The following is a 27,065-nucleotide window of genomic DNA, read 5'->3' as shown; positions in this document are numbered from 1 at the left end:
ATGGAAGTTATCACAATCACCCCCCCTTATCGGCAGGGAGTCTGTTCCCAGACCCCCAGTGGGTGCCTGAAACCCTGGCTAGTTCCAAAACCTTCTGTATATTAAGTTTTCTTGCTACACATATATACCGATAATAAATTGTAATTTATACATGAGGCAACAATAATGATAAAATACAACACTTATAAAAATATATGGAAACAAAAGCTATGTGAATGTGGTGTTTCTCTCTCAAAAGACCTCACTGTACTGTGCTCAGACTTCTTCTTGTGATGATGTGAGATGACCAAATGACCATGGGATGAGATGAAGTGAATGAAGCCACGTGAGTGGTGCCGGCATTATGACGTAGTGTTTGGCCACATTGTCTTCCGACCATCCATCATCGGAAGGGGGATGTCCACTTCCCGACTATGTTGACTCAGGGTCACAGAACCTCAGAAAGCAAAACTGCAGAGAATGGGGGGACTACTGTATTTTTACTCTTGGGTGAAGACACCCCTAGTTCAGGGTATGAACCAGCGAAAGGACTTACAACAGTAGGTTATTTGTAGCTTTTTCTTAAAAAGTCCAAGAGAGTGATATGATGTTGCAAACACTGCCAGTAGCCTACTTAATACCCCTCTCTGCTTCTTCCCTTGAACTAGAAACACACTTTCCTTTGGGGCCAGCAGTGGCCCAGTTACAAATACTCACCTCCTCAGACATCCTGCTCTCTGTGACTTCCTAACAGGCTATTGTGTTCCTGGCAAAAAGCTGTCTGGTGCCTTTTGCCATTTCTTCCTGTCTGAAATCCAGCCTGGATGCCTGGAGGTGGACACTCCATCTTGCAGCTCTGGGGATGAAAGGGCCACACTGTGCTGCTGTACGGCCACACCAGCTATGCCCAAATTATAGTATTGAACTGGTCAGGGTCCTGGCAGGATATGGACGGCTCCCTCGAAAAGGCTAATGGTAGATTAGGTGCCTGGGTGGCTCAGTGGTTAAAGCCTCTGCCTTCAGCTTGGGTCATGGTCCCGGGGTCCTGGGATTGAGCCTCGCGTCGGGCTCTCTGCTCAGCAGGGAGCCTGCCTCCTCCTCCTCTCTCTCTCTGCCTGCCTCTCTGCCTGCTTGTGATCTGTCAAATAAATAAAAACCTTTAAAAAAAAAAAAGAAAAGGCTAATGGTGGAGACTCTGAAAAAAAGGCACTATTTGAAAAGGTGGATATTAAGGAAACATGGTTACGAGTGGTGTAGTAAGGCAATGTTAGCAACTGGAGGGAGGTATGACCTCCTATAACCCTGAAGGCTACGGCAAGGGAGGGGTTACTAGGACGGGGAAAGAAGCTGAATGGACAGGGCTACCCAACAGGAGCAGACAGTGTTGACCCACACAAAAGAGACTAGGGGGCTAGTGGCCCCAAGTTTGCCATCTTCCATTGGTGGTGCCTCCCACTGGCCAAACCCCACTGGAAGTCAGAGGGCAGGGCAGGTCAAGTGACATCCTATCTTTAAGTCAGCCTCTCAGGACACTGAACAGGTGGAAGAAGAGTGGCGAGTAGATCTGTATAAACAAATAGAAAATAACCTTGTACCATGCGGTAGGGTCTCCTGGCGTTGTCTGATTCAGCACCTTGCACGTGTTAGGGAGGGCAGAGCAAGAATGTAGGAGGAACCAAAGTCCGTGGTGGCCCTGGGAGTCACCAGAGCAGCCCTGCCCTAAGTATTCTGAAACATCTAACCACATGAGGAGAACAAGCCATCATGTGGATATGTCACTTTGGTCAAGTTTCAGTTGTATGCCTGAATGTGGTCCTGTGGGATTTTTTTTTTAAGATTTTATTTATTTGACAGAGAGAGAGATCACAAGCAGGCAGAGAGGCAGGCAGAGAGAGAAGGGGAAGCAGGCTCCTTGCTGAACACAGAGCCCGATGTGGGGCTCAATCCCAGGACTGTGAGATCACGACCGGAGCCGAAAGCAGAGCTTTAACCCACTGACACATCCAGGTGCCCCTCCTGTGGGATTTATATGCATCTTATATCTGCAGTATCATTAGCTGACACAGTGCATATCTGAGTCATTATTATTATGTGTTTAGTTTTTATCACTTGAGAGCCAAATGTTCATCATTCCTTCTTACTCAATGGGCCTGCCTTGGCTGAGTGTACTGCTTTGTAGATAAGGTCTCAGATAAAATCAATTAAGGCTGATACATGGACTGGAAGGAAGGAAGAAGTTTTGTAGAGCAGCAATGAATCACTACATTGAGTCAGGAGGACAACCTCGATCATCACTTATTTCCCCAGGCCAGGCTCCAAGGACACCCTCATGGGGCAGGAAGTATAACTAGAGGAGTCTCAGTTCCCTCTCCTTTCCCTGATGGGGCTCAATGATGGGTCACCTTCTTGGCCCAAGTGGAGGTGCTCTGGGCTCTTTTCCACTACCCCCTAAGCTGCAGGAATTATGCCTGCACTCACTCAGATGAGTATTTTTCTTTCTTGACTGATGTACCGGTGCCCTGTTCTGGTAACTGGTGTAGGCTCTACCTGGCCCAGAGTCCTGGCTTGCTCTTGCCAGCTGCCCTGACCATGCCTTGGCCACAGCTCTAGCCAAGACCCACGGTGGCCGGAGCCCTGTGATCTGCGAATAGACCTCTCAGACACCATCTGCATCTCAGGAGCCCTGCCCGCCCTGCCTCTCTTCTGCTGAGTCCAGCCCACCTGCTGGCACTCCCCAAAAACTCCTTCCCAGACCTCTGCCAAGAAGCTCTTGGCCTGAATCCTCAGCTGAGATTAAGGTATCCCTCGGACATGGCAATTTATGTGCTTGGCTGGAAACAGCACTGTCTGCCACCTCCCAGCACTAGCCCCTCCGTCTCCAGCTGACTCCTCAGTGGCCTGCCGCTCAGAAGGAAGAGGAGAAACAGGAGTCATATAATGAAAATGACGACAATGATACAAGTAAAACCGTCTACTACTTCCTAAGGACTAACTACCTACCAGGCATCACACAGTGCAGCACAGGCCTTGCTTTGCATGGCAACAGCACAGATCTCAGTTTTCATGGTATAGTTCAAAGACATCAAGCCCTCGACAGCACAATTCACGTCTATTACCATAGTATATTAACTGTGAGTACCTGCCTAAGGACAAACTCCGCTGCTAACTTTTTAGTCTTTGAAATTACTAGGCAAATAACAGATCCAAACCGGGATCTGTGACCAACCATGTCACTAGTCTTTTGGTCAGCCGGTGACTGGTCACTGGACATTTGTTATTCAGTTTATGTACAGACAAAGCATGGGGTCCTGTTGCCTCCTTAATTCCCCAGGGATATTTACAAAACTCTGGTGATATTTACAAAAATGGATAAGACAGAGAACTGGCAGACAAAGATAATACGGTAGCAAAGAAACAAAAAGTGATAATGATCTGAGTGAAGTTCAAATCCAAGGTAAATGGAGGTAGAGAAGAAAGAGCTGGCTGTGGGATGGCACTGTCACTATACAACTCTAGATATGCAGCACAAGAATTTAGTAAAGGTGACTTTCTGAACATAAATGTAGAAAGTGGTTGTGCAGAAAAGGATGATGTTCCCAGGGAAGAGATATGGATTAAAAAGTCATCTTAAAGGAACCCTCAAAGATATTTCCTGATGTTGAAAGTCCAAAGAATAAAATATAGAAAGCTGATCCAAACCTGGAAAGGAGTATGACAATTTGTCAAGGCAGATAAAAGATGCTTACTCTGTACAGTAAGTCATATGACAGAAAAGCAAGCACTGCTCAAACTACTCCTGATAAGTTTTATTTTTTTAAATCTATTTATTTGAGGTAAGTAGGGAGAGAGAGAGAGAGAGAGAGAGAGCAGGAGTGGGGGAGCAGAAGGAGAGGGAGAAGCAGGGTCTCCACTGAGCAAGGAGCTCAATGTTGGTCTAGGTCCCAGGACCCCAGGATCATGACCTGAGCTGGAGGCAGACACTTAACCAACTGAGCCATCCAGGTACCCCACTCTTGATAAGTTTGAAACAAACAACAAAAAAATCTAAACCCCCCCCCAGACATTTAATTCTCAATGTCTCTAACAATTCAAATTACAGTATAGCAAATAAATACTAGGTCTACTAATTTTCTCATTTTCCTAGGCATTTATTTTATTATTTTTAAAGTTTTTATTTATTTATTTGACACACACAGAGAGAGAGAGACAGCACAAGCAGGGGACAGAGGCAGAGACAGAGGGAGATGCAGGCTGCCCTGCCTAGCAAGGAATCTGATGTGGAGCTTGATCCCAGGACCCTGAGATCATGACCTGAGCCAAAGGCAGATGCTTAACTGACTGAGCCACCCAGGCACTCCTTCCCTAGGCATTTAAAACCAATAGTAAGAATTTTAAATATTCTGACAAAAATATTTAGAGATCACAGCACCATTGTAATTTTTCCCATTGAAATTTAAGGTCACTTTGCAACTTATGTGGTCATTTTTACAGAACTACACTACTGGGGCACCTGGGTGGCTCAGTCTGTTGGGTGTCTGACTCTTGGTTTTGGTTCAGCCTATGATTTCATGGGTAGGATCTCATGTAGGATCAAGCCCCACATCAGGCCCTGAGCTCCCCCTCCCTGCCTCTCTAAAATAAATAAACAAATCTTTAAAAAAAAAAAAAAAAGAATTGTACTACTGTACAAAGCAAGGACTCTACATACATTATCTCATTTGGTCTTCAAAACAACTCTAAGAAATAGATGCTATTATTATCCTCATCTTATAGCCAAAGAATCTGTGGCTCAAAGAGGATAAATAATTTGACCAAGATGAAACAGCTAGCAAATGGCTACATTCTAAATCCCATGACCTTCACTCTTGCAATGTGGCAAATCCAGATACCTGATGGGTGTTTGGTATGGGGGAGCAAGAGTAAAGGGGAAAAAGTAGTGAGAGATGAAGGTACCTCCTCTAATGGAACCTTGAATGGCTAGAGCAGCACCATCCATGAGAGCTTTCTGTTTTCCATATATACTTATAGAAATTTACATAATCTATAATCTATAGTATAGAAACATAACATAGTCAACCCTAGTGCACATGTAAATCCATGTGTATTTCTGAAGCCATCTTTTCTTGATCCTTCAGAATCTTGCTCCATTGTTAATTCTCCCTGAGGGAGGCCTAGTTGGTTAGCTCAAGCAATTCTCATTTCCAACTTCTTTTTTCCTTGCCTGCTTCTCATTATTGAGGCTGCAAACAGACAAACAAAAACAATGACTTTCCCAGACTCCTGTAGATGAACCTCAATGTCTGTTCTCTTCTTCTTTCTCTGGAGCAGAACCTTGAACATTAGCTGGGAACATGGCCATTCTAAATGAAAACTACATGTCCCAGACATTCTTCGACTAACTGTGGCCTTGTGACTAAATATTGGCTTATGGGGTATAAGCAGAAACAATATATATAAGTCCAGAATGTGTTCTGGAGAGGGGAACATTCCTTCCCCTTACTCTTTCCTGTGGGCTGGAATGTAGATGCAACAGTTAGAGCTGGGGCAGCCACCTTGGCTCATGAGTTGGAAGGAGGAATTTCAATCCACAAAGCCTACAAATTCTTGACAACTTGGTGAAACACAGCTGCCATGCCTGCCAGCTTTGGACTGCTACCTCCAAAATTCATGTATATGGGAGAAATATACATTTTTTAAAAGATTTTTATTTATTTATTTGACAGACAGAGATCACAAGTAGGCAGAGAGGCAGGCAGAGAGAGAGGAAGGGAAGCAGGCTCCCCGCTGAGCAGAGAGCCCGATGTGGGGCTCGATCCCAGGACCCTGGGATCATGTCCTGAGCCGAAAGCAGAGAGGCCTTAACCCACTGAGCGACCCAGGCGCCCTGAAATATACACCTTTAAAGCCATTGTTTTGGTATTTCCATGAATATAGTGAATGTAATCTTAATATACCAAATGCCCTAGTTCTGGTCTATGAAACCCAAGGGCAAGTGTGCTGGATGATTTCTAGGCAAGATGCTTTTTCTCCTTGTAAAAGGAGAGTTCTGTTTCCCCATCTTGGCTGTCCTCCTGATTTTTATCTTTGGGCATGGTAACATGAGGACACAGTGCCCAGAGCTGCAACAACATTCTTATGACCACAAAGGAAAGGCCAAGAGAAATTCAGAGCCACTAACCAGAACCAGAATGACAGCACTGAACTAACCCCATATTTCTTGTGTGAGATAATGAACAGCCTTATCATTTAGCCACTGTGTTGGATATCCTGCCACTTATAACAAAAAGCATTTCCAAATGTCATATTCTCTTGCTATGAATGTTTGTGCCCCCTCCCCAAATTCACATGGTGAAATCCTCACCCCCAAGGATGTGGGGCCTTTGGTATTTTGGTGTGTAGGTCATGAGGGTGAAGCCCTCAGGAATGGGATTAGTGCCCTGATCAGAGAGACTCCAGAGAGTCACCCCTTCCACCACGTAAGGATACAGCAAGAAGTCAGCAGTCTGCAACCAGCAAGAAGGGCTTCACCAGATCCTGACTGTGCTGCTCTCTTGGACTTCCGGCCTTCAGAACTGTGAGAAATAAATTCCTGTTATTTATAAGCCACCCAGTCTGTAGTATTTTTTTAAAAAGATTTTTTACTTATTTACTTGACAGAGATCACAACTAGGCAGAGAGGCAGGCAGAGAGAGAGGAAGGGGGAGAGGAAGGGAAGCAGGCTCCCTACTGAGCAGAGAACCCGATGCGAGGCTCGATCCCAGGACCCTGGGACCATGACCCAAGCCAAAGGCAGAGGCTTTAACCCACTGAGCCACCCAGGTGCCCCAAAAGATTTTTTTTTTAAAGATTTTATTTATTTATTTGACAGAGAGAGAGATCACAGTAGACAGAGGCAGGCAGAGAGAGAGAGAGAGAGGGAAGCAGGCTCCCTGCTGAGCAGAGAGCCCCATGCGGGACTCGATCCCAGGACCCTGGGATCATGACCTGAGCCGAAGGCAGTGGCTTAACCCACTGAGCCACCCAGGCGCCCAAGATTTTTTTTTTTTTTTAAAGTAATCTCTATACCTCATGCAGGGCTTGAACCCTGAGACCAAGAGTCACATGCTCTACCAACTGAGCCAGCACCGGTCCATAGTATTTTAACAGTGGCCCAAACTAAGACATCCCTATATCTCTATTGCTCCTTCAATCTCTGCTTTTTGACTGCATCCTTCCTGTTGGGCCCACAGTCATGATCATCTCAGCCATGCAAAATAACGCAGTTTGCCCTGTATCCATTTCTCCCTCCAGCCACTGTTTTCTTTCCTTTCCCAGGTAAGTCTCTGTAAGAAGTAGGCTACACACCTTATCTGCACTTCCTTACTTGTTACTCATTCTTTGATCTTCTCTGGCTTCCCTTCCACTTCAGTATTTTAATCTAGGCCACTAATAACCTCCTAATTTGCAAATCCAACAGACACTTACTTGTCTTTTTCTTATCTGACCTCTCTATGGCTTTTGGCTTTGATTACCACTTCCGCAGCTGTGAAACTCCCTTTACCTGTGGCTTCTTACCCTCGGCTGTTTCCCTTTTGACCTCTGGCTCCTCGTTCTCCGTTTCCTTCATCAGCACCTCCTTCTGTTTTTACCTCTTAAACGTTGGCTTCTTCAGGGTGTTCTTCTGCCTCTCTCTTCCCTTTCCACGCTCTCCTCCTAGGTGGTTACTTCCATTCCTAGAATTTCAAAGATTGAGGGTAGCTTTCTTGAGAATCAGGGACCTACTCTAAACTCTTCATTAAGCAGAGTTGAGCCAAAGCTACTGTGGTAAAATATAATTTCCATTGGATTAAGCACCTTGTCATGGATTGAGTTGTGTTCCCCAAAAAGATATGTTGAAATCCTAATGCCCAATACATGCGAATGTGACGTTATTTTGAACATAGGGTCTTTGCAAGTGTAATCAAGTTAAGACGAGGTCATTAGGATATAACTGTGAACTTATAAGGAGAGAAGAGACACAGATACACAGGGACATCACCATGTGATGATGAAGGCTGGAGATGTAGCTACAAGCCAAGAAATGCCAGGATCAATGGCCATCACCAGAAGCCAGAAAGAGGCAAGGAATCATTCTCCCCTATAGTTTTCAGAAAGATCTTGGCCTGCTGACACTTTGATTTTTGGGTTCCTAACCTCCAGACTGTGAGACAACAACTTTCTGTTGTTTCAAGCCCCACGGTTTGTGGTATTTTGTAACAGCAGGTCTAGGAAATGAATACACACTTCCTCCATTGTCCTGTACCTCCTTATCTGAGAAACCAGTTATGACTTGTAATCACCTTTCTCATAAGGTTTTGCCTTCATCTTTCCTCCAGTTCAGGGATTTTCAGCCTTTCACATATCATAGACAAGTTTTTTTTTTTTTTTAAGATTTTATTTATTTATTTGACAGATCAAAGTAGGCAGAGAGCAGGCAGAGAGAGAGAGAGAGAGAGAGAGAGATGGGAGGAAGGAGGCTCCCTGCTGAGCAGAAAGCCCAATGAGGGGCTCAATCCCAGGACCCTGAGATCATGACCTGAGCCGAAGGCAGAGGCTTTAACCCACTGAGCCACCCAGTTGCCCCGACAAGTTTTGATTCTTTAAATTTGAATATCAATATTGGGTTACAACTTTCAATTTTGCCCTTCATCTTTTGCTATAAGGGTATTAACTACACACACACACACACACACACACACACACACAGCTACCATCTACTTACAACATCATTCATAAAAGTTAAGACATCTTAACACTAAACTCTCAGAAGAAAGTACAATTTGTATTAAATTAAATATTTTAAGTTATATGAAAATCTCATTCTTTGTCCCAATATGTTTCCAGTATTGTTTCAGATACATACTTCATAACAGAAACATTTATGTATGTGACAAAGAAAAATGTTAATACATAAATATTCATAGACTCCTTTCCTTGTTTCCAGCCATCTTCCCCCTCCTTTCCCAAATTCTCTTTGATCATATTGCAAAATTGGGGTAATCGGTGAGGGAAAATGTGAGAAGCAGCAGCTGGAAGAACAGTGAGAATTTCTTTTAAACATATAAGGAATCACTTCTCAAAGGAAAGTTTAGATGGATGAAGAGGTAGAGAGGCAGCCTCAGGACTGAGGGAGATGGAGGAGAGAGGATGTTACAGGCTTAGGAGAGAAATTGCTAATGGCAAGAGATGAAGAAAAAGGAATTTTAGGAAATCGACTGTATGTTGCCGGTACCTTCTTGAGAGTGTGAGGTAGGGAATTTAAACTGCTTTCAAAAAATTTTTTTTTCTTCTGGAATTTTATCTCTTCCAGTGTAATTCTTTATAGGACCAGATAATAAGGCAGCTCAGCGTTAATAGGGTTGCATATGACTGTGAGCAAAATCAGTTATTGTACAGTTGTTAGAAAAAGGAACTATGGAATCAGAAGCCCCGCGTTTGAATCCTGGTCCCAATCCACTTCTGCTGCGTCCGTGGGAGAATTACTTTAGTTCATTGTGCTTCATTTCCCCATCCACGGAAGGGAGATAACAGTACCCACTTTACCATTTTGTTGGGAGAATCATGAACTAATACACATAAGGCAATGAGGACAGCGTTTGGCAATGGAAGACCCTCACATGTCAGCTAGTAATAAAACGGAAACCTACAGATAGTTTTCCCACCTGCTGAAACAAAAAAAACCTTTCGCGGCTAACTGTTGCTAAACTTCTCAGCACGACACCCAACAAAACCTCAAGTGCCTGAGCTGCCCAGAGCAGGCTCAGCTCCGACCTTCCCGTCGGTGTCCTCGGGCTCGGCTGGGGCGCCGCACTCGCGGCCGCTCGCTCGCGCGGCAGGCGCCTCCCTCCTCCCGCATTTGCTGGCATCCTCGAGGCCCGGGCGCGCAGGGCTCGCGCGTTACCCGCCCGCCGAGGCCACTTCCCTCCCTCCTCCCCGTGATCCCGGCACTTCGAACCTCCGCGCGAGCTCTTCTCCCCGTTGCGCTGTAACTGTTCAAAGGGTCTGACTCGCCCGCACATCCTAGATGCTCAATTAAAGTGACCGTAAAGGAAAACGCTGTGCTTTCTCGCGCAAATACAAACGGGGGCCCTGGGTGGGGAGGGGGCACTTGGTCAGTAGGTCTGTCTTTACACCCGAAGGCCCGTGGCCCAGGGTGCCAGGCCCGGACATTATGCCCGGGGGTGAAGGCGGGGCTCCCTTGCCGGGACACTTCGGCTCCCCGCAGTCCTCCAACCTCGCCCGCGGTCACGTGACCCCCCACCCCCGGCGCACAGCTGGAGGCGGGTCCCCGCCCTCCCCCGGGAGCGGCGGCGCTGGAGCGGGCGCGGTGCATTGTGGGCAGAGGGGCGGGGGTTGGGAAGATGGCGGCTCCCAGCCTCCTCAACTGGAGGCGGGTTTCCTCCTTTACGGGGCCGGTCCCCCGCGCCCGGCACGGACACCGGGCCGTGGCCATCCGGGAGCTGATGATCATCTTTGGAGGGGGCAACGAGGGCATCGCGGACGAGCTGCACGTCTACAACACGGGTAGGCGCGGCGGCGGCTCTACGGCCCCGCCTGTGGGAGTCGCGGAGGGGGAGGGGAGGCGAGGCGGCGGCCGAGGCCCTGACAGCTGTCACCGTCGGGTCACTGCCTCTTGAGGCGGGCAGCAGGGAGTCCGCCTTGGCCGGGCGGCCGGGGTTCCGCAGTGTCCTGGGTGGCAGCTCCGTTTCCCCAGGGCCCGCGGGGCAGAACCGGGCCCCGAACGGGGCGCGCGGGCCCTCAGGCAGGCGGTCCCGGACCCCCCACCTCCCCGCAAGCCCTGCGGGCGGACGTGGGCGAGAGAGACCGTTTCCACACGTCAGGGCCTCTTCCCGAAGTCTAGCCCACTTCGGGGGTCCAAGATCCCTCTGTCAAAAACCAAAACCAACTCCAAACCAAAGCTGCTCCGGGCCTTTCTCGTCTTCGCCTGCGGTCTTTCCTTAGGAGGAAACGAATCGGGGCGGGGAGAGGGCTGGGGGTGCTGAGAAGGGAAAACGAGAGGCCTGGTACTTTCACCCCAAATACAACCCCGTAACTGACAGGGGGCAGTCAAGATTTTTGCCCCATTGGTAACCCTCTTTGGCGGGGAAGTGGTTCTTTGGTGAGACCGGCGCCTGTCTCTGCATATTTGGGTGTGTGTGCTGAAGCTCAGCTGTGCGGCGCGCTCGGCGAGAGGACCGTCAGCTTGAGCACCGCTGCAAATCACAAGTGCCCCTGGCCGGGGAGGCTCTGCCTTTGAGTGCCTAGGGATAGAAAGGAGGGTGGAATTTAATTTTCCCCAACTTGTAAAGGCGCTGGCTCTCAAGAGGAAGCTGTTTCCTTGGTGTAAGGTTAATTACTGAATTTTGGATCTATGTCATGATCAATGACTTTGACCAAATAACTTAATCATAGTGGTCATTTTAAGGTTAATAAAATAGTGGCATAGGAGAAATTTCTTTTTTTTTTTTTTACCCTCTCCTCCTCCAGGCTCTCTAATATATAGTTTAAAAGTTATTTGACAATTTGGTATAGGGTAAAAATCCTGGCTTTGGAAAAAAGTTAGACCTGGTTTGAATTTTGCTCTGCCAGTTGCTCAGGATCAGCACTAAAGTTACCCAACTTAAATGTCAGATTTTCACTTGTAAAATAGAGATGATGATACTCACCACCAGCAGCACTATTGCCACTTTGAACCAGAGAATTATTTGTCGTAAGAGGATGCGCTGTATATTGTTAAGGTGTTTAGCAGCATCTCTCATCTCTACCCACCAGTTGCCAGGAGCATTTCTCCCCTGCCTCCTGTTAGACAACTACACATTTTTAGTTTGCTTCTGGAGACAAAGTCATTTCCAGTTGCTCCTGGGGGCAAAGTCATCTCCAGTCTCCAATAACCACTGATACAGATGATAAATATAGAGTATATACTCATAGTTTGTGATAACTATTATTATAATTGGTTTTCATTTTATTTTGGCAACCAGTTACAAATCAGTGGTTCCTACCAGCTGTTAGAGGAGACATCCCTCCAGGTTGCGCTGCCCATGGATTTGTCTGTGATGGTACCAGAATATTAGTATTTGGGGGAATGGTTGAATATGGAAGATACAGCAATGAGTTATATGAGTTGCAAGTAAGTGTGTCTCAAATTTATCTCAAGCTACAGCTTTAATAATGATCTTGCTAATTCTTTGAAAGATTGTTAAATATTTCATTGCATGTTTAAAATGGTATGAACTTCACATTTTATAAGCTTCAAGGAAAATGTTTCCACTTCATTAAGAAGCCAGAGTTTCTAATGTGAGTCTTTTTTCAATACCTAGCGTAACAATTGTAACATTAAGCTATCTGTTACTTAGCATCACTTATACATGTTACACGTTTAGGCTTTTGTATCTTAGTTCTTCAATTTTAGCAGCAGCAGAGGGCTTGTGAAAACACAGATTGCTGGGTGCTGCCCCCAAGAGTTTCTGAATCAGTATTGTCTGGTGTGAGGCCTCACCCCTGGCATTCCTTCCAAGTTCTCATGTGCTGTTGCTCGTCCCAAAACCATACTTTGCAAACCTCTACCTTCGTTATAGAGATTGTTACCCTCACACTAATAAGCATTATTTTTTTTCCCTGGCAATCCATGGAAAAAAAGGGTACAGTTTCATATGTTCTTTATAAATTTGATTCTGTTAAACCATGCTCAGAGCTCTCTCTGACAGCCCTTGATTGACTTCTATTTCTGAAGCGTGCGTATGTTCACAGAGCTGTTACCATGAAGACATCTGCTAATTGACAGGTGTAGATGAATTGTACCTATTCAAAACCAAATAGTTTTAGATAAATAGAGCATCCATAGCCAGAGCATGAGTTGTTTTTTTTTTTAAACAGAGCATGAGTTTTGATTAATTATCTTTACTTATGCTTACTTAAAGGTTGAAATATATAGTATCTATGGATTACCTAATTTCAGAAAATAAGAATATATCAATTTCATTTAATCCTAAAGCTATGTATATTTAATTTTTCATTTGGAAAATATTTTAGAAATACTGCTGTTTATTGTTATGAGCTTAGGTTGCTATTGAGGAAAGCTGTGAATATGGAAGACTAAACTGACTTTCCTTTTGAGGGGGAGGGAGCAGAAGGGCAGAGGGAGAGGAAAAGAGAGAATCTTGAGCAGGCTCCACGCTCTACTCTCATGCCCCTGAGCTGAAATCAAGAGTTGGACTTCTAACCGACTGAGCCACCCAGGCACCCCAAGAAGACTAGACTGAATTTCTATTACAGTGCTTATTTTAGTTCCAGAAATTACCTGTTTACTTGTCATTTGTCCCTAGAATAGTTTATTGGAGCCTTCTGATTGGATTTTGGTTAAAATGTATTGGTATGATGTTATACTATTGACAATATAGGAATGCTTTCTTGATACTGTTGATTGTATTTATGCTCTTTTTTAGGCAAGCCGTTGGTTATGGAAAAAAGTGAAACCTCACCCCCCTTCTTCTGGTTTACCTCCTTGTCCTCGTCTTGGACATAGCTTCTCTTTATATGGTAACAAATGCTATTTGTTTGGTGGTCTGGCAAATGAAAGTGAAGATTCGAACAATAATGTTCCCAGGTATGCTGATTCTTTTTTGGACCAAATGTATATTTTATGACTTAGATTAAGAACATTTAATTTCTACTATTTTCAGTTATTAAAAAGGATGAAACTTAGCCTTTTGCATTTAAACCTAACAGTGAACAAATTTGTGTGCAGTTGTATTTTCCCTAGTCCCTGGAATATATGTCTGTTTTCAAAACTGTGCCTTTTCTTATCAGAAATCATCTTATTAAATGATATTAATATAATTGCTTATAGCAACCTATTTGTATGTATTAAGCCATAATGTATTTCACTTGTCATAAATGATAACAAAAGTAACAAATGGTTATTTTTAAATTAGATGTCTCAAGGAACTTGGTGACAAAAATCTCACTATAAAATGAAGGCTATTATATCCACTTTTCATTCAGAAAGCTGTTACAGTGATTCATATAAGCAAATATTTTTTGAACCAATCGTCTCCTCTTTTTTCCAAACAGAACCAATCACTACCTCTTCCCCCCCCGCCCCGTAGTGTTTTGATCATATTGTCATTGTAGCACTCAGGATTTGGACATTTAGAGTCTGAAGGACTGTTTTCTGATTCACTGCTTACCATATGTGTCCTTTAGTGAAAGTAATCTAATCCTGTTTTCCTTGGCTGTGAAATGGGAATGATTAAATATCTACATTTCACTGTCATTTTGTTGCCTAAATAAGATTGTTGGCATTACTTTCAGAGAACTTGCAGGTTGCCATCAATATATTACCTACATTACATTGATGTTAGAGCCTTAGTTTTTTTGTCTTTCTAAACTTTAAAAAAATGACACATACTAAAAGATCACAGTAAACTTAGAAACTGGAGAAAAGGGAAAAAATTTATTCCACCATACTAAGCCAGATACTTTTACTTGTGGCACATGTCTTTTTTGTTTTTATATTAAACAGATTTTTCTGGATACAGGCTTATAAAAATGCAAGAAACTAGAAAGTATATGAAGTTCTTTCTTAGAGCATCACTGTCCTCGAACACAGGCACACACATAATTCAATTTGATGTGCATCTTTTAGAACCCTTTTCATGTAACATGTATTAGTTTTTTTTAGGTTATTGTGTATAATGGGCAAGCTTATCAAGTTTATGCTGCTTGAGGGAGCAAATAGATAAATGCAGTGCTTTTGAAAGCCTCTGGTTAAAGATAGCAGATTCATTTCTGTTCACATTCCACTGGTCAGTGATCCAGGACTGAGTGTTCTGCCTAGCAGGAAAGGGGAGGTGGGGAACATTGATCTGATCCTACACAGACATGTATTCTCTTTTATAGAAGTGGAATCTTTTTTTTTTTGCTTTGCAACTTTGGGCTTTTACGTGTTTGTTTTTGTTGTTGTTTTTTCCTTTAACAGTATATCTTCAAGATCTTTTAGGGCAGTAGATAAAAATTGACGTTAATTTTTTTTAATGGCTAAAAGTAGTCTGAATTATGTAAATTACTTAACCATTCCCCTACTGGCAGACGTTTAAATATTTCCACTTTTTTGCTGTTACAGTCTTTGCACATGTATAACTATTTTTGTTTTTGCCATTTTTGTTTTTTTAGAGAGAGAGAGAGCGAGGGTTGGGGGTGGGGTTGGGTAGAGGGAGACAGAGAATCTTCAGGAGGCTCCATGCATAGCGTGGAGCTGGTCACAGGACTTGATCTCAATCCTGAGATCATGACCTGAGCTGAAATCAAGAGTCACATGCTTAACAACTGAGCAACCCAGGAACACCAATTTTTGTAGGATTCATACTTGTAAATGGAATCAGCGGGAGGGACATCAAGGGTATTTACATTCAACTTTGTTAGGTATTCCTGAGTCAGCCTCCAAAGATCCAAAACCGTTTTATACTTCTAAGTGTATGGGATGGCCTACACCCTTAACAGTATTGAATTGTCTCGGTCTTAACTAGTTTTTACCAAACTAATAGGTGAACTACATTTCATGGATTTATTTTGATTTTTTAAAAAACTGGTAATGAGGGGTGCCTGGGTGGCTCAGTTGGTTAGGCGGCTGCCTTCGGTTTAGGTCATGATTCCAGGGTTCTGGGAATAAGCCCTGCATCGGGCTCGGTAGGGAGCTTCTCCTTGTTCTACTGCTCCCCCTGCTTGTGCTCTCTTGCTCTCTGTCAAATAAATAAATAAAATCTTAAAAAAAAAACAAAACTGGTAACTACTGGGCACCTGGGTGGCTCAGTCGGTTGTGTCCAACTCTTGATTTTGGCTCAGGTCATGATCTCAAAGTCATGAGATTCAGACCCATGTCAGGCTGCAGGCTCCACAATGAGTCTGCTTGTCCTCTCCCACTCCCTCTACTCCTCCCCAAGTGTGTGCGTGCACACTCTTGCCCTCTATCTAAAATAAGTAAATAAAATCTCTTTAAAAAACTGGCGATGAGCTTGATTAACTATGTTTATTGGACATTTGCAGCTCCTTTTCTGAAATTGTTCATATCCTTATTCATTTTTCCTTTTTAAATAGAGTATAAATTATACACCATAAAATTCAAACTTTTTATATCATATTCCAGTGATTTTAGTCAGTTTACTATGTTGTGTATCCATCACCATAATTCATATTTTTTTCAAGTCTTCTATTTGCCTTTTTTAAAAGGGTTTTCATTTGTGTTATCAGGTTTGACAATATTTTTCTTTTATTGCTTTCTGCTTGGGAAGATGGTTCTACCTCACAGCTCTCTGGTACCTTCACAGCTTTGTTGTGTTCAAAATATTAATAGATTTAGAATATATCTTTGTGACTAGTATGAGGTATTTTTACTTTTTCTTCCTAATGGATTTTCAACTCTTCACTACCATTTATTAAATAAGTCATTTTATTCCTCATTGATTTGAAGTCCCATCTGTATCACATCTTAATCCTCATACAAATGAGGGTCTTGTTCTAGCTTTCAGGATCAGGAATTATGAATTACACTCTGTGGGCCAAATTTGGTCTGCTACCTTCCTGTCTTTGTTAATAAAGTTTTATTGGAACACAGCCATGCCCATTCATTCACGTGTTGTTAAAAGAGCAAAGTTGAGGGGCACCTGGGTGGCTCATTCGGTTAAGCGGCTGCCTTTGGCTCAGGTCATGATCCCAGGGTCCTAGTATAAAGACCCATGTTGGGCTCCCTGCTCCATGGGCAGCCTGCTTCTCCCTCTCCACTGCTTGTGCTCTCTCTCTCATGCTTTCTCTCTCTCTCAAATAAATTATTTTTTTAAAAAGAGCAAAGTTGAGTTGTTGTGACAGAACTTAAAGCTTCCATAGCCTTAAATACTTACTGTCTAGCTTTTTACAGAAAATGTTTCTCAACTCTTGTTCAAGACTCTATTCTGTTTCATTAATATATTTACTTTTCTGTCATGAATTGTGATGTTTTCTATAGGTTTCGGGTATTTGCCTTTGATCAGATTAAAGAAGTTTTAAACAATTTCTAGTTTGCTGATTAGTTTTTTCCTCTCTTTTTAACCAAAAATGGGTGTTCATATTCATTTTAGACATAGAAAGAACTTACTGTTTCTTTTCTTTAATCCATTAATTGTTTGAATTATATTATTAGGTTCTAAAATATAAGCCATCTTTTTATTTGTGGTTAAGCCCCAGTTTGTTGCATTACAGTGTTCTTTTCATACTTTGCTGAATTCATTTTGCTAACACTTATTTGTACTGTCTATAGTCACCAGTGATTTTCCCTATATTGACTTTATTTGGGATAGTGGGGTCCTATTCTAATCTGATTTGAGTATCAGGATTCTGTAATTCATGGGAATATAACCAGGGCTGTGTTCTGAGGTAATGGGAAGCTTTCCGTCTTTTATTATGCTTAAATAACATAATTTCTTGAATATTTAGTAGAAATTCCCATAATTATCTGAGATTAGTATAATTTAGGAAGATGACCTTTTCCTAACTTTTCTATATTTTTTATAGTTACTGATCTATTTAGATTTGCTACTTTTTCTTGAATCATTTGATAATTTGTTTTCCTTGAAAAATCATGCATTTCACTTAGATTTTTACAGTTTTTGATAAAAATTATAAGTTCTCTGTATATTTAGAATCTCTGTATCTGTAGTTACATCTCTTTTCTCATTTATAAATGTGTGTGTTGTCTTTTCTCTGATCAGACACGTGAGTGGTTTGATGGTTTCAAAGAACCATTTTTTAGTTTTATTGATTTATTTTTATTTTTCACATATTTTCTTTATTCCGTTTCTTTAAATTTTTCCTCTTTTCTGAGTTCTTCTAACTTTTAATAGTTTTGGTGCCTTTTCCAACTTTTTTCTAACTTCTAGTAATTTGAATGCCTCTTAGTTCACTTATTTTTGTGTTTTTTTTTTTTTTTAAGATTTATTTATTTGGGGGTGGACGGGCAGAGGGAGAGGAAGAGAGAGTCTCAAGCAGACTCCATGCTGAGCAAGAGCACAATGAAGGCCCAATCCCATGACCCTGAGATCGTAACCCAAGCTGAAATGAGGAGTCAGATGCTTAACCAACTGTGCCACCCAGGGGCCCCTAAACTTTGAAGTTTTTTATGTCCTGAAGTGTTTTAATTTTGCTCCCATATTTGAGTAATAATTTGATAGGACATACATTCCTATGAAAGTCATTTTGCTCAAAATATTGAAAGCACCATGTCACCGATGAAAAAGTTTAATGCCAGTTTCTAGAGTTAAAAAAAAAAAAGCTATGTTGGGCACTGATATATTATAGAGTGAATGTTTTAAAAGAAAAAAGTTGCAAAACAACATTTGTATTATGTCTCATTTATACATATGTGGATGTTCATAGAGGTCAGAAAGGGTATTTACTAATTATTGCCAATAGTGATTGTCCTGGTTATCTAGTACCATGTAATAAACTCCTCCAAAAGTTAGTATGCAGAATAACATTTATTATGTTCAGGGATTCTGTGCATCAGGAATTCAGACAGGACACAGCAGTGATGGCTAGGCGCGGAGATGGGAAGTTTTGAATGGTCACTCCTATATCTTGTGCCTCTACTGGGATGACTGAAGGATGGACTGAACTGGGGCCGTCCTCCTACATGCCTATATATGCCACTCCATATGGGGTTTTTGTGGCAGTTTGATTTGTATGGTGCTTCAGGATTCCAAGAACAAGTATTCTGTAGTGAAACTACATTAGCCTTCTGTGATCAAGCCATGGAAGTCAGCTAGTGGCATTCACCATAATCTTGTGGCAGCAGTCACGGGCTCCCCCAGAATTGCGAGTGGGGACTGACATACCTCCTACTTCCTGATGGGAGGTATCACAATTTGTGTCTATGTTTTGAAACCATCACAGCTTCGTGGACAAGAGTGTTGGTTAAATGATGGCAGGAATTTTTAAAAAATCTCTTCTGTTCACTACTGATCCCCAGAAGAGTACTTGAAACACAGTAGTGTTTGATAAATACATACTGAATGAATGAGGGATGGGGTTTTTGGTCCCCTAATGCTTTTTGATACCAAATGAATGTTTCACAGTAAGCATAGATTATCTTTATAAATAGAAACAAAAATCAAAAGGTATATATTATGTTAATGTTTTAATTTATTTCATGATATCCTAGATATTTGAATGATTTCTATGAGTTGGAGCTACAGCATGGCTCTGGTGTTGTGGGTTGGAGCATTCCAGTGACTAAAGGAATTGTGCCTTCTCCAAGAGAATCCCACACAGCTGTCATATATTGCAAAAAAGATTCTGGAAGTCCTAAGATGTATGTCTTTGGTGGAATGTGTGGTGCTCGCCTGGATGATCTATGGCAACTTGACTTAGGTAAGCTTACCTTGATTCAGGCTCAGGAATTGGTTATGATTGATAAGGACAAATGTAAAAATCACTTTTGAAAAATATTTTTGGTTACAGCATTTATTGAGTTACACTTAGATTTTTAGAAGGCACTTGTAGCCAGCTCTGGGACAGCTGAGATGTATGCAAATGGTGGCTAATCAATGAAGTTAAACAAATGAATATTTGATTTATGGCAGTAACTCTCCTGTGATCCTTATAAATAGGGTTGCCATATGTTGTGGTTTGCCTGAAAGGGCCCTGATTTATCTTTACTGTCCTCTGTAATTATTAGTAGTACCAATTATCACTCCATAAAGTGTCCCATTTGGGAATGATCAAATTTATATGGTTTTTCTGTCTACAGGAAATGTAACATTAGTAATGTTATTGCTGGTCAGTGAAAACACTGGCTAGCTCTTTTTAAAGGGATCCTAGGAGTGAGTGATTGGAGGGTAGGTGTGCCTCTCACTTTCAACTATCTTCTACACAGTGTGTTCTTACTTAAAATGTTAAAATCCCTAATCTGGTTTTAATGCAAAATTGGTGGCACCCTAAATACACTTCCCATTACAGATGCTAACATTCAGGTGTAAACAAGATTATTGTAATTGACTATTTATGTTAGCTGGAAATGTTTATTTTAAGATGAAATTCAAGTAATGGTTTAAAATTCTGCAAGGTGAGAGGCGTCTGGGTGGTTCAGCCGTTAAGCATCTGCCTTCAGCTCAGGTCATGATCCCAGGATCCTGGGATCCAGCTCTGAATCTGACTCCCTGCTCAGCGGGGAGCCTGCTTCTCCTTTTCACACTCCCCCTGCTTGTGTTCCCTCTCTTGAGGTCTCTCTCTGTCAAATAAATAAATAAAATCTTTAAAAAAAAAAATTCTGCAAGGTGAGGTAATTTGCTATTATTAAACCAAATTGCTAACATACTTATTTTTACTTCTAGAAACTATGTCTTGGTCAAAACCAGAAACTAAAGGGACAGTGCCACTTCCACGAAGCCTTCACACAGCCAGTGTTATAGGAAACAAGTATGGTGGTTTTCTTTTTTTCACTTTTTTTTTAAAACCAACTTAAGAAAGATACACACAAAGAGTGGTGCTACCCATTGCTTGGAAATAGATTATTGAATTTAACAATGATTGTGTCTACTAAAGCTAGAATAGTAAGCCTATAGAAGCTAGAATACTTACTGTGCCATTTTCTTATCCTGCCTCTTGCATTTCTGTACATTTCTTACAGCGCCTTGCACAGAGTAGATATTATGTAAGTGTGAAGGAGAGTGTTGTCTCACTGACCTGGCCTCCATTGCCAGGTGTGACACACCTAACTCACTGTTCCATTTTACTTATTTTTGGTAGCACTTGATTTGTTCTCAGATATGGACTCAGTATGCACACAAAATGATTGAACTTTGAATAGAGTTATGGTTAGAACATAAACTCTGTAACCAAGTTGCATGAATTCAAGTCACCAGTTTTGTTATTTGTCATGTATAACCTGGGGCAAGGAAATTTAATCTGTCTGTACCTCAATTTCCACACATATAAAATGCAGATAATATTAAAACCTCTATCAGTCTTGAGGATTAAATGGATTAATACGTATGAAATGCTTCAAACAGTGGCTGGTACATAAAGGGCACTCCATAAAGGTTAGCTATTACTATCATCAACAAGTTCTCTTATTTGTGCATTATTGTGTAAAGAGAAATTAATTATTTTCTTTGTGTAGGGATTTTTTCCTATAAGTAATATTTTAGGAAACAACTAGAACCTCATTAGTTCTTTTTTTTTAAATAGCCATAAACAAAATCTAATAAGCTATATTTTTTAGAATATCAGAATCCTTTTATAAAATGTGGTTTTCCATTGGAACTCTAATAGACAAAATAGGAAATTGAGCTTGTTTAGTTGGCTTGAGGTCACATGGGCCCTGAGTGCTGCCTGATGAACCTTTCTCCTTCAGCAGCTATTAGACCTATCTCAAGAACTCTTAGGGCCCCAAGGGACATAGTTTAAAGTTTTTTATTTGAGTGATATCAATGACAAAAGTTATAAGAAACTTAATCCTCTTTGGTTACTGTATGCATACAACTCTGAATTTGATTTTAGGTGTCATAGGTCATTTGACTATCTTTCTGACTGAGGTACACTTAGTATATTATATATAATATTGATTTTCAAATGTATTAAAAGTGAAATATTCCCCACTTTATGTAACTTGCCAGAGAGAAATAATTTGATTCTGTATTGCTTCATGAAATTGTAGACTTTTCAGAGAAGACCACTTTATTCATTATCTTACTCCCATTATCTTGATCATAAGTAAGTAAGTGAATAGTCCTGAAGCTTTGAATCAACAAATAAGAAATTTAAGTCTATTCTTAGCATTTTAAATCTAAAAAAAAAAAACTAAAGCTTTAGAAAAAAAAATCAGCCACTTTATGTTCTCTCTTTTTGTTCAGGATGTACATTTTCGGTGGATGGGTTCCACATAAGGGGGAGAATATTGAGACTTCACCTCATGATTGTGAATGGAGATGTACTAGTTCATTTTCTTACCTAAATCTCGGTGAGTCTTTTAAGAGTTACTTACTGAGATAAAACTTATTAATAAAAGAATTTTTGTTATTTTGTTGTTTAAGAACACTATAGTAGTCATGGATATTTCTATCTTCTAGATACAGCAGAGTGGACCACCCTAGTATCAGATTCTCAGGAAGATAAAAAAAATTCAAGGCCAAGACCAAGAGCTGGACACTGTGCTGTTGCAATTGGCACTCGATTGTATTTTTGGAGTGGAAGAGACGGCTACAAAAAAGCTCTGAATAGTCAAGTTTGCTGCAAGGATCTTTGGTATCTTGATACTGGTAGGTAAGAGTATTCAACAAATATTTTTCCTTCAGGTAAATAAATACTTGAGCCCTACCTGTCTCTTGAGATTTAGTGTAAATGCCACTGCCTCTCTTTTCCATAATTAAAAAGGTATGGAAGAAATATTGTATGTAGATATTTCCTACTCCAAGAGAATTCCCTTTTTTTTTTCCCAAGAGAGTTTCTTAATGTCCCTTTCCTTGAGTATAGACTGGATTTAGTGACTCCCTTCCAAACCACAGAATATGGAAAAGGACCAGTAGTAGCTTAACAGTAGACAAACCTGGAAAATACCATCTTAATCAAATATTTGATTTGATAATCAAAAATAAGAATCAAATATTTGATTGATAATCAAAAATCAAATGTTTTCCTAGCGAGAACTCCCACCCCCCCACACACCTTTCTTTGTTAACATTAAACAGGCATCTGTACCTTGTTAAATTTCACTGTATAATGCTGAAGGAAGACAGAAGTGTTCAAATAATTGTAACTTCTACATTACAGGTTATGTTTAGATGTAGAACTAGCACTAATGATAGTCATGTTGAATCATTTAGCCCTGCTTCTCGTATGATGGGATAAGAAGAAACTTCACCTGTGTTACTGCAAAATCCATAACCTCATTCTGAGAAATTACCAACAAACCCCAAATGAGGGACATCCTAGACATTCTATATGAATAGCGCTCTTCAAAAACTTCAAAGTGATGGAAAACAAGGAAAACGAGGGTTCAGTTAAGGCTCAGTCAGTTAGTTAAGTGCCTGCCTTTGGCTCAGGTCATGATCTCAGGGTCCTGGGATTCAGCCCTGCTTTGGGCTCCCTGCTTCTCCCTCTCCCTCTGTGATCTCTCACTTTTGCTGTCTCTCAAATAAATGAATAAAATCTTTTAAAAAAACAAAAAACAAGGAAAGTGAGAAATAGTCACAAATTAGAGGAGACTAAGGAGACATGAAGACTAAATATAAGGTGGTACCCTAGATTGGATGGAACAAACACACACACACACACACACATTAGTTGGAAAACTGGTGATATCTGAGTAGTCTGTAGTTTAGTTAATAGTATTATTCCAGTGTTAATTTCTTAGTTTTAACAAATATGTTAGCATTAAGGGAAACAGTAAGGAGTATATGGGAACTCTGTGTTTTTTTCTGTAAATCTAAAAGTATTCCAAAATAAAGGATTTTTTAAAAAAGATTTATTTTTAGAGAGAGAGAGAGACTGCATAGAAAACATGGGAGGGGGCAGGCAGAGGGAGAGGGAAAGAATCCCAAGCAGTCTCCCAGCTAAGCATGGAGCCTGAGGTAGGACTAAGTCCCACGACTCTAAGATCATGACCTGAGCCAATATCAAGAGTCAGATGCCCAACCAACTGAGCCACCCAGGTGCCCCTGAAAAGATTTTTACAAAAGTAGTTCAACACTAAAAATTTTAAAATACGGAACTCATCCATTTTTTTCAATAAATACTTATTGATTGACACATGTCTATCAGGAATTTTTCTAGGTTGTTTTATATGCTGAGAAGTGAAACGTTACAGCAGTGAAAGGGACTGATATGATAATGTCCCTGATATCAAATAACTTATATTCTCGGAAAGTATGAGGGCAGCAGGATGACAGGCACTAATCAGACAAATTAACAAAATAAGTTCCGTTTCTGGTAAGCATGTGAAGATAGTAACATAGACCACTGGGATAGTAGATGGGGTACTGGTATAGGTACCACTGACTTCAGGGTGGGTAGTTAGAAAAGTATGAGACAGCATTTGGGATATAATCCAAATGGAGAGAAGATGCTATCCATGGGAAAGGCTAGAGGATAAACACTATAGCAAGGGTGAATAGCAAGTACAAGGGCCCTGAGATAGGAACACTTGGTACATTTGGGAACAGATTTGAGCTGAGTGGAAGAGGACAGTGTAGGAATGGAGGTTAGGGAAGTGACAGCAGGACAGATCATGTAAGGCCTCGCACATCATGGTAAAGTTTAGGTTGTTTATAAAGTACAACGGTAGTTTACTTACTAGTTGGAAGGAGAGATGTGTCGCAATCTGATGTATGTTTTGGAATGGGCACTGCATTTGTTTGGAAAATAAATTGTAGGTGAGCAAAAGTGCACACGGGGAGACCAGTTAGAAGTCTTTCACAGGAGTCTGAGAAGTCTTAAGACTACAGTGGTGCCAGTGGAGATGGGGAGGATATGGATATGGATATGTTTTGGAGTTCTTATTGACAGAATGGCTGATGAATTGGGTGTGGCATGTGGCACAAAGTGGGGAATGGAGGATGAAGTTTTTAGCTTGAATAACTTGGTGGTATTTCCATTTACTGGGTTGGGGAAGACTGAGGAGAATACCAGTTTGTGGAGAAAATTAAGTTTCATTTAGACTATGCTAAGTTTGAAATAAGGAGATTAAGTATGTAGTTGATGAATAAAGAAATCTGGAGGTCAGTCAAGAAATCAAATCTGGAGATGTAATGTATGTTGCTACATGAGAAAAGCAGATTCTAAAACATGCCTATGATTCCAGTTTCTTTTAAGCATATAAACAGAAAAATCTGGAAGTATACATTGTGTACCAAAATGTTATCTAAAAGGTGATATTCAGCATTTTCTGAAAGGTTTTTCTCTCATCTTTATTTTCTACAGAAGCATGTATTGCTTTGGTAATATAGAAACAGTTTACTTTTAAAATTAAGATAATTGGAAAATAATAAATGGAACAACTAAGTTAGAGACTAAATATTTTCTGTGGAAGAAGCACATACTAGTAAGCAGGAAAGAAATACAGAAATCCAACTTACTGATGCATCTTCGAAATTGGGAGTTGTTGCCTGAAGTCCAAGGATAAACTTTAGTCTCTGAGATTGGAAGAAAAATATGTGTGTATAGGTTTTTCTTGGCCGAATACATCACTTTCAACAGATTATCTAAGGGATCTATGACTAAGGGATCTGGCCAGTTTTCCCATAAACCTTTTCTTTAGACATGAATAGCTATCTAAAAGTAATTGTGGCCACTATCATAAGGTCCAAGTTTAGACTTTGCTTCTCCTCTTGATAAATTGGCATGAATTTGGGGGATTGGGGAAATGAGGGCTCTTCATCTTGCCTGTTTTCACTTTTAGTTAATCTTTGTGAATTTGTTAATATTTAAAAGAGTGGTTAATTCCATGAAGCTTTTATATGCAAAATAGCAGTCCTTTGCTCCAACCTTCCTCTCATTTTCTTTGCTTCACAATCATCTGCTTTCAACTCTGTTAAACAATTCTTTTGGTATTTACTTCCATATTTCCATATAACACAAATATATTGTTACTTTGATTTTTTTCAGTTTAGGCATAAAATGCTCACTTTCTACTCTGGAAATTAAGGATTTAATCTCTTCTTCCCATCATTCCTCGCCTCTCTCCTATATGCCTTTCCTACCCCCATTCTCTCAATATGGTTATACCATAATTTTGTTAGATGAGTATTCATTGTTTACATTATGACCACATAAACACTGTTTGCAGGTGAGCCATGTAGAATATTGTTATACTTTTCTTGCACAATTTTTTATTTGCCATGGATTAATAATTGTTACTTTTGTTTGTTTTAGATTTGTATGTATTTACCACTAATTCAATCCATACTCTGTTATTTGTTTAAATCTTCTCTGACTATGGTTAGATGCATCAGATATTCTATCAAATTTCATCGTCTTGAAGAAATTTCTCCTGCTCCAATCTGGGATGGTTGTCCTCCACAAATCGAGCCCAGCTATCATCTTGGCGTCTCCCTTCATCATCTTCCTGGGGATATCTTTTGCCTCTCACCTGTGCCGGATTCCCTGTTTCCTGGATTCCATAATTTTTTTCCCTTTCTTAGTTTACTTTTTCATTTTTTGTGGAACACATCCCAGGAAAAGGGTGCATAGGTGATAAATTTATTTTGAGATTTCGCCTTGTTTGGAAGTATGTTCAGTCTTTCTTCCACTTAATTGGCGATTTGCATGATAATAGAATTCTACACAGGAAGTCATTACCCTTCAAAATTTTGAAAGCATTGTTACACTGTATTCAAGCTTCTATGTTTTTGTTGAGAAACCCAAACCATTTCTTATTTTTGTTCTTTTTAAATGTGACCTTTCCCCTCACCCTTGATAGCTTTCAGGGTTTTTTTGTGGGATTTTTTTGTCCCTACTATTCTTAAATTTCATGGTGATGTTCTTAAATTTCATTGTGCTTCTATTTTTAACCCATTGTGTTGGGTACTTATTGGGCCCTTTCAGTTTGGAAACTCTTGTTCTTCAGTTCTGGGTATTTTCTTGATTTATTTCATTGATTTGTACCCTTCTGTTTTCTCTCTTTTCTCTACATGTGACTTCTATTATGTGGGTGGTGTACCTCTTGGACTTGTCTTCTTATTATTTCCTTGTATAGGTTGTCTTACTTTAAGAAATTTAAATAAACCGGATTGTGAATAGGATTATGGAGAAATCTACATGGGGAATAGTTGGAGGAACTAGGTTTACTTACCCTCTAAAACACAGTCATCAAATTTTTCTCTAATGGGCTAGATAGTGAATATTTTAGGCTTTGTAGGCCGTATGGTCTCTATTACAATGATGCAATTCTGCTGCTGTAGAAAAAGGAATGATAACTAATACATAAACAAATGAGCATCACTGTGTTTCAATAAAACTTTATTTACAAAAACACACCATAAGCCAGCCAGTTTGGTGACCCCTTCTCTAAAAAATACAAAAAGACAGATAATAGACTTGTTCAA

The 27,065-nt window shown here is 40.7% G+C and overlaps 1 protein-coding gene across 2 annotated transcripts in view; it reads left to right on the top strand.

The window, feature by feature from the left end:
• The first annotated feature begins 10,358 nt into the window (after window positions 1-10,358).
• LOC111142141 (host cell factor C2) overlaps window positions 10,359-27,065 on the top strand; it is a 33,090-nt gene continuing 16,383 nt past the window's right edge. For both annotated transcript variants that reach the window (XM_022495123.1, XM_022495124.1), the window contains exons 1-7: window positions 10,359-10,521; window positions 11,979-12,127; window positions 13,443-13,603; window positions 19,187-19,395; window positions 20,358-20,442; window positions 21,879-21,985; window positions 22,095-22,283. In XM_022495123.1, coding sequence (XP_022350831.1) covers window positions 10,359-10,521; window positions 11,979-12,127; window positions 13,443-13,603; window positions 19,187-19,395; window positions 20,358-20,442; window positions 21,879-21,985; window positions 22,095-22,283 — 1,063 coding nt within the window. The remainder of the gene's footprint in view (window positions 10,522-11,978; window positions 12,128-13,442; window positions 13,604-19,186; window positions 19,396-20,357; window positions 20,443-21,878; window positions 21,986-22,094; window positions 22,284-27,065) is intronic.

This window comes from Enhydra lutris, unplaced genomic scaffold (assembly GCF_002288905.1).
Source record: "Enhydra lutris kenyoni isolate GAN:26980312 unplaced genomic scaffold, ASM228890v2 scaffoldscaffold7, whole genome shotgun sequence".
Taxonomy (NCBI): Eukaryota; Metazoa; Chordata; class Mammalia; order Carnivora; family Mustelidae; genus Enhydra; species Enhydra lutris.
Note: the sequence above shows the minus strand (reverse complement) of the source record. Positions and strands in the feature narration are given on the sequence as shown.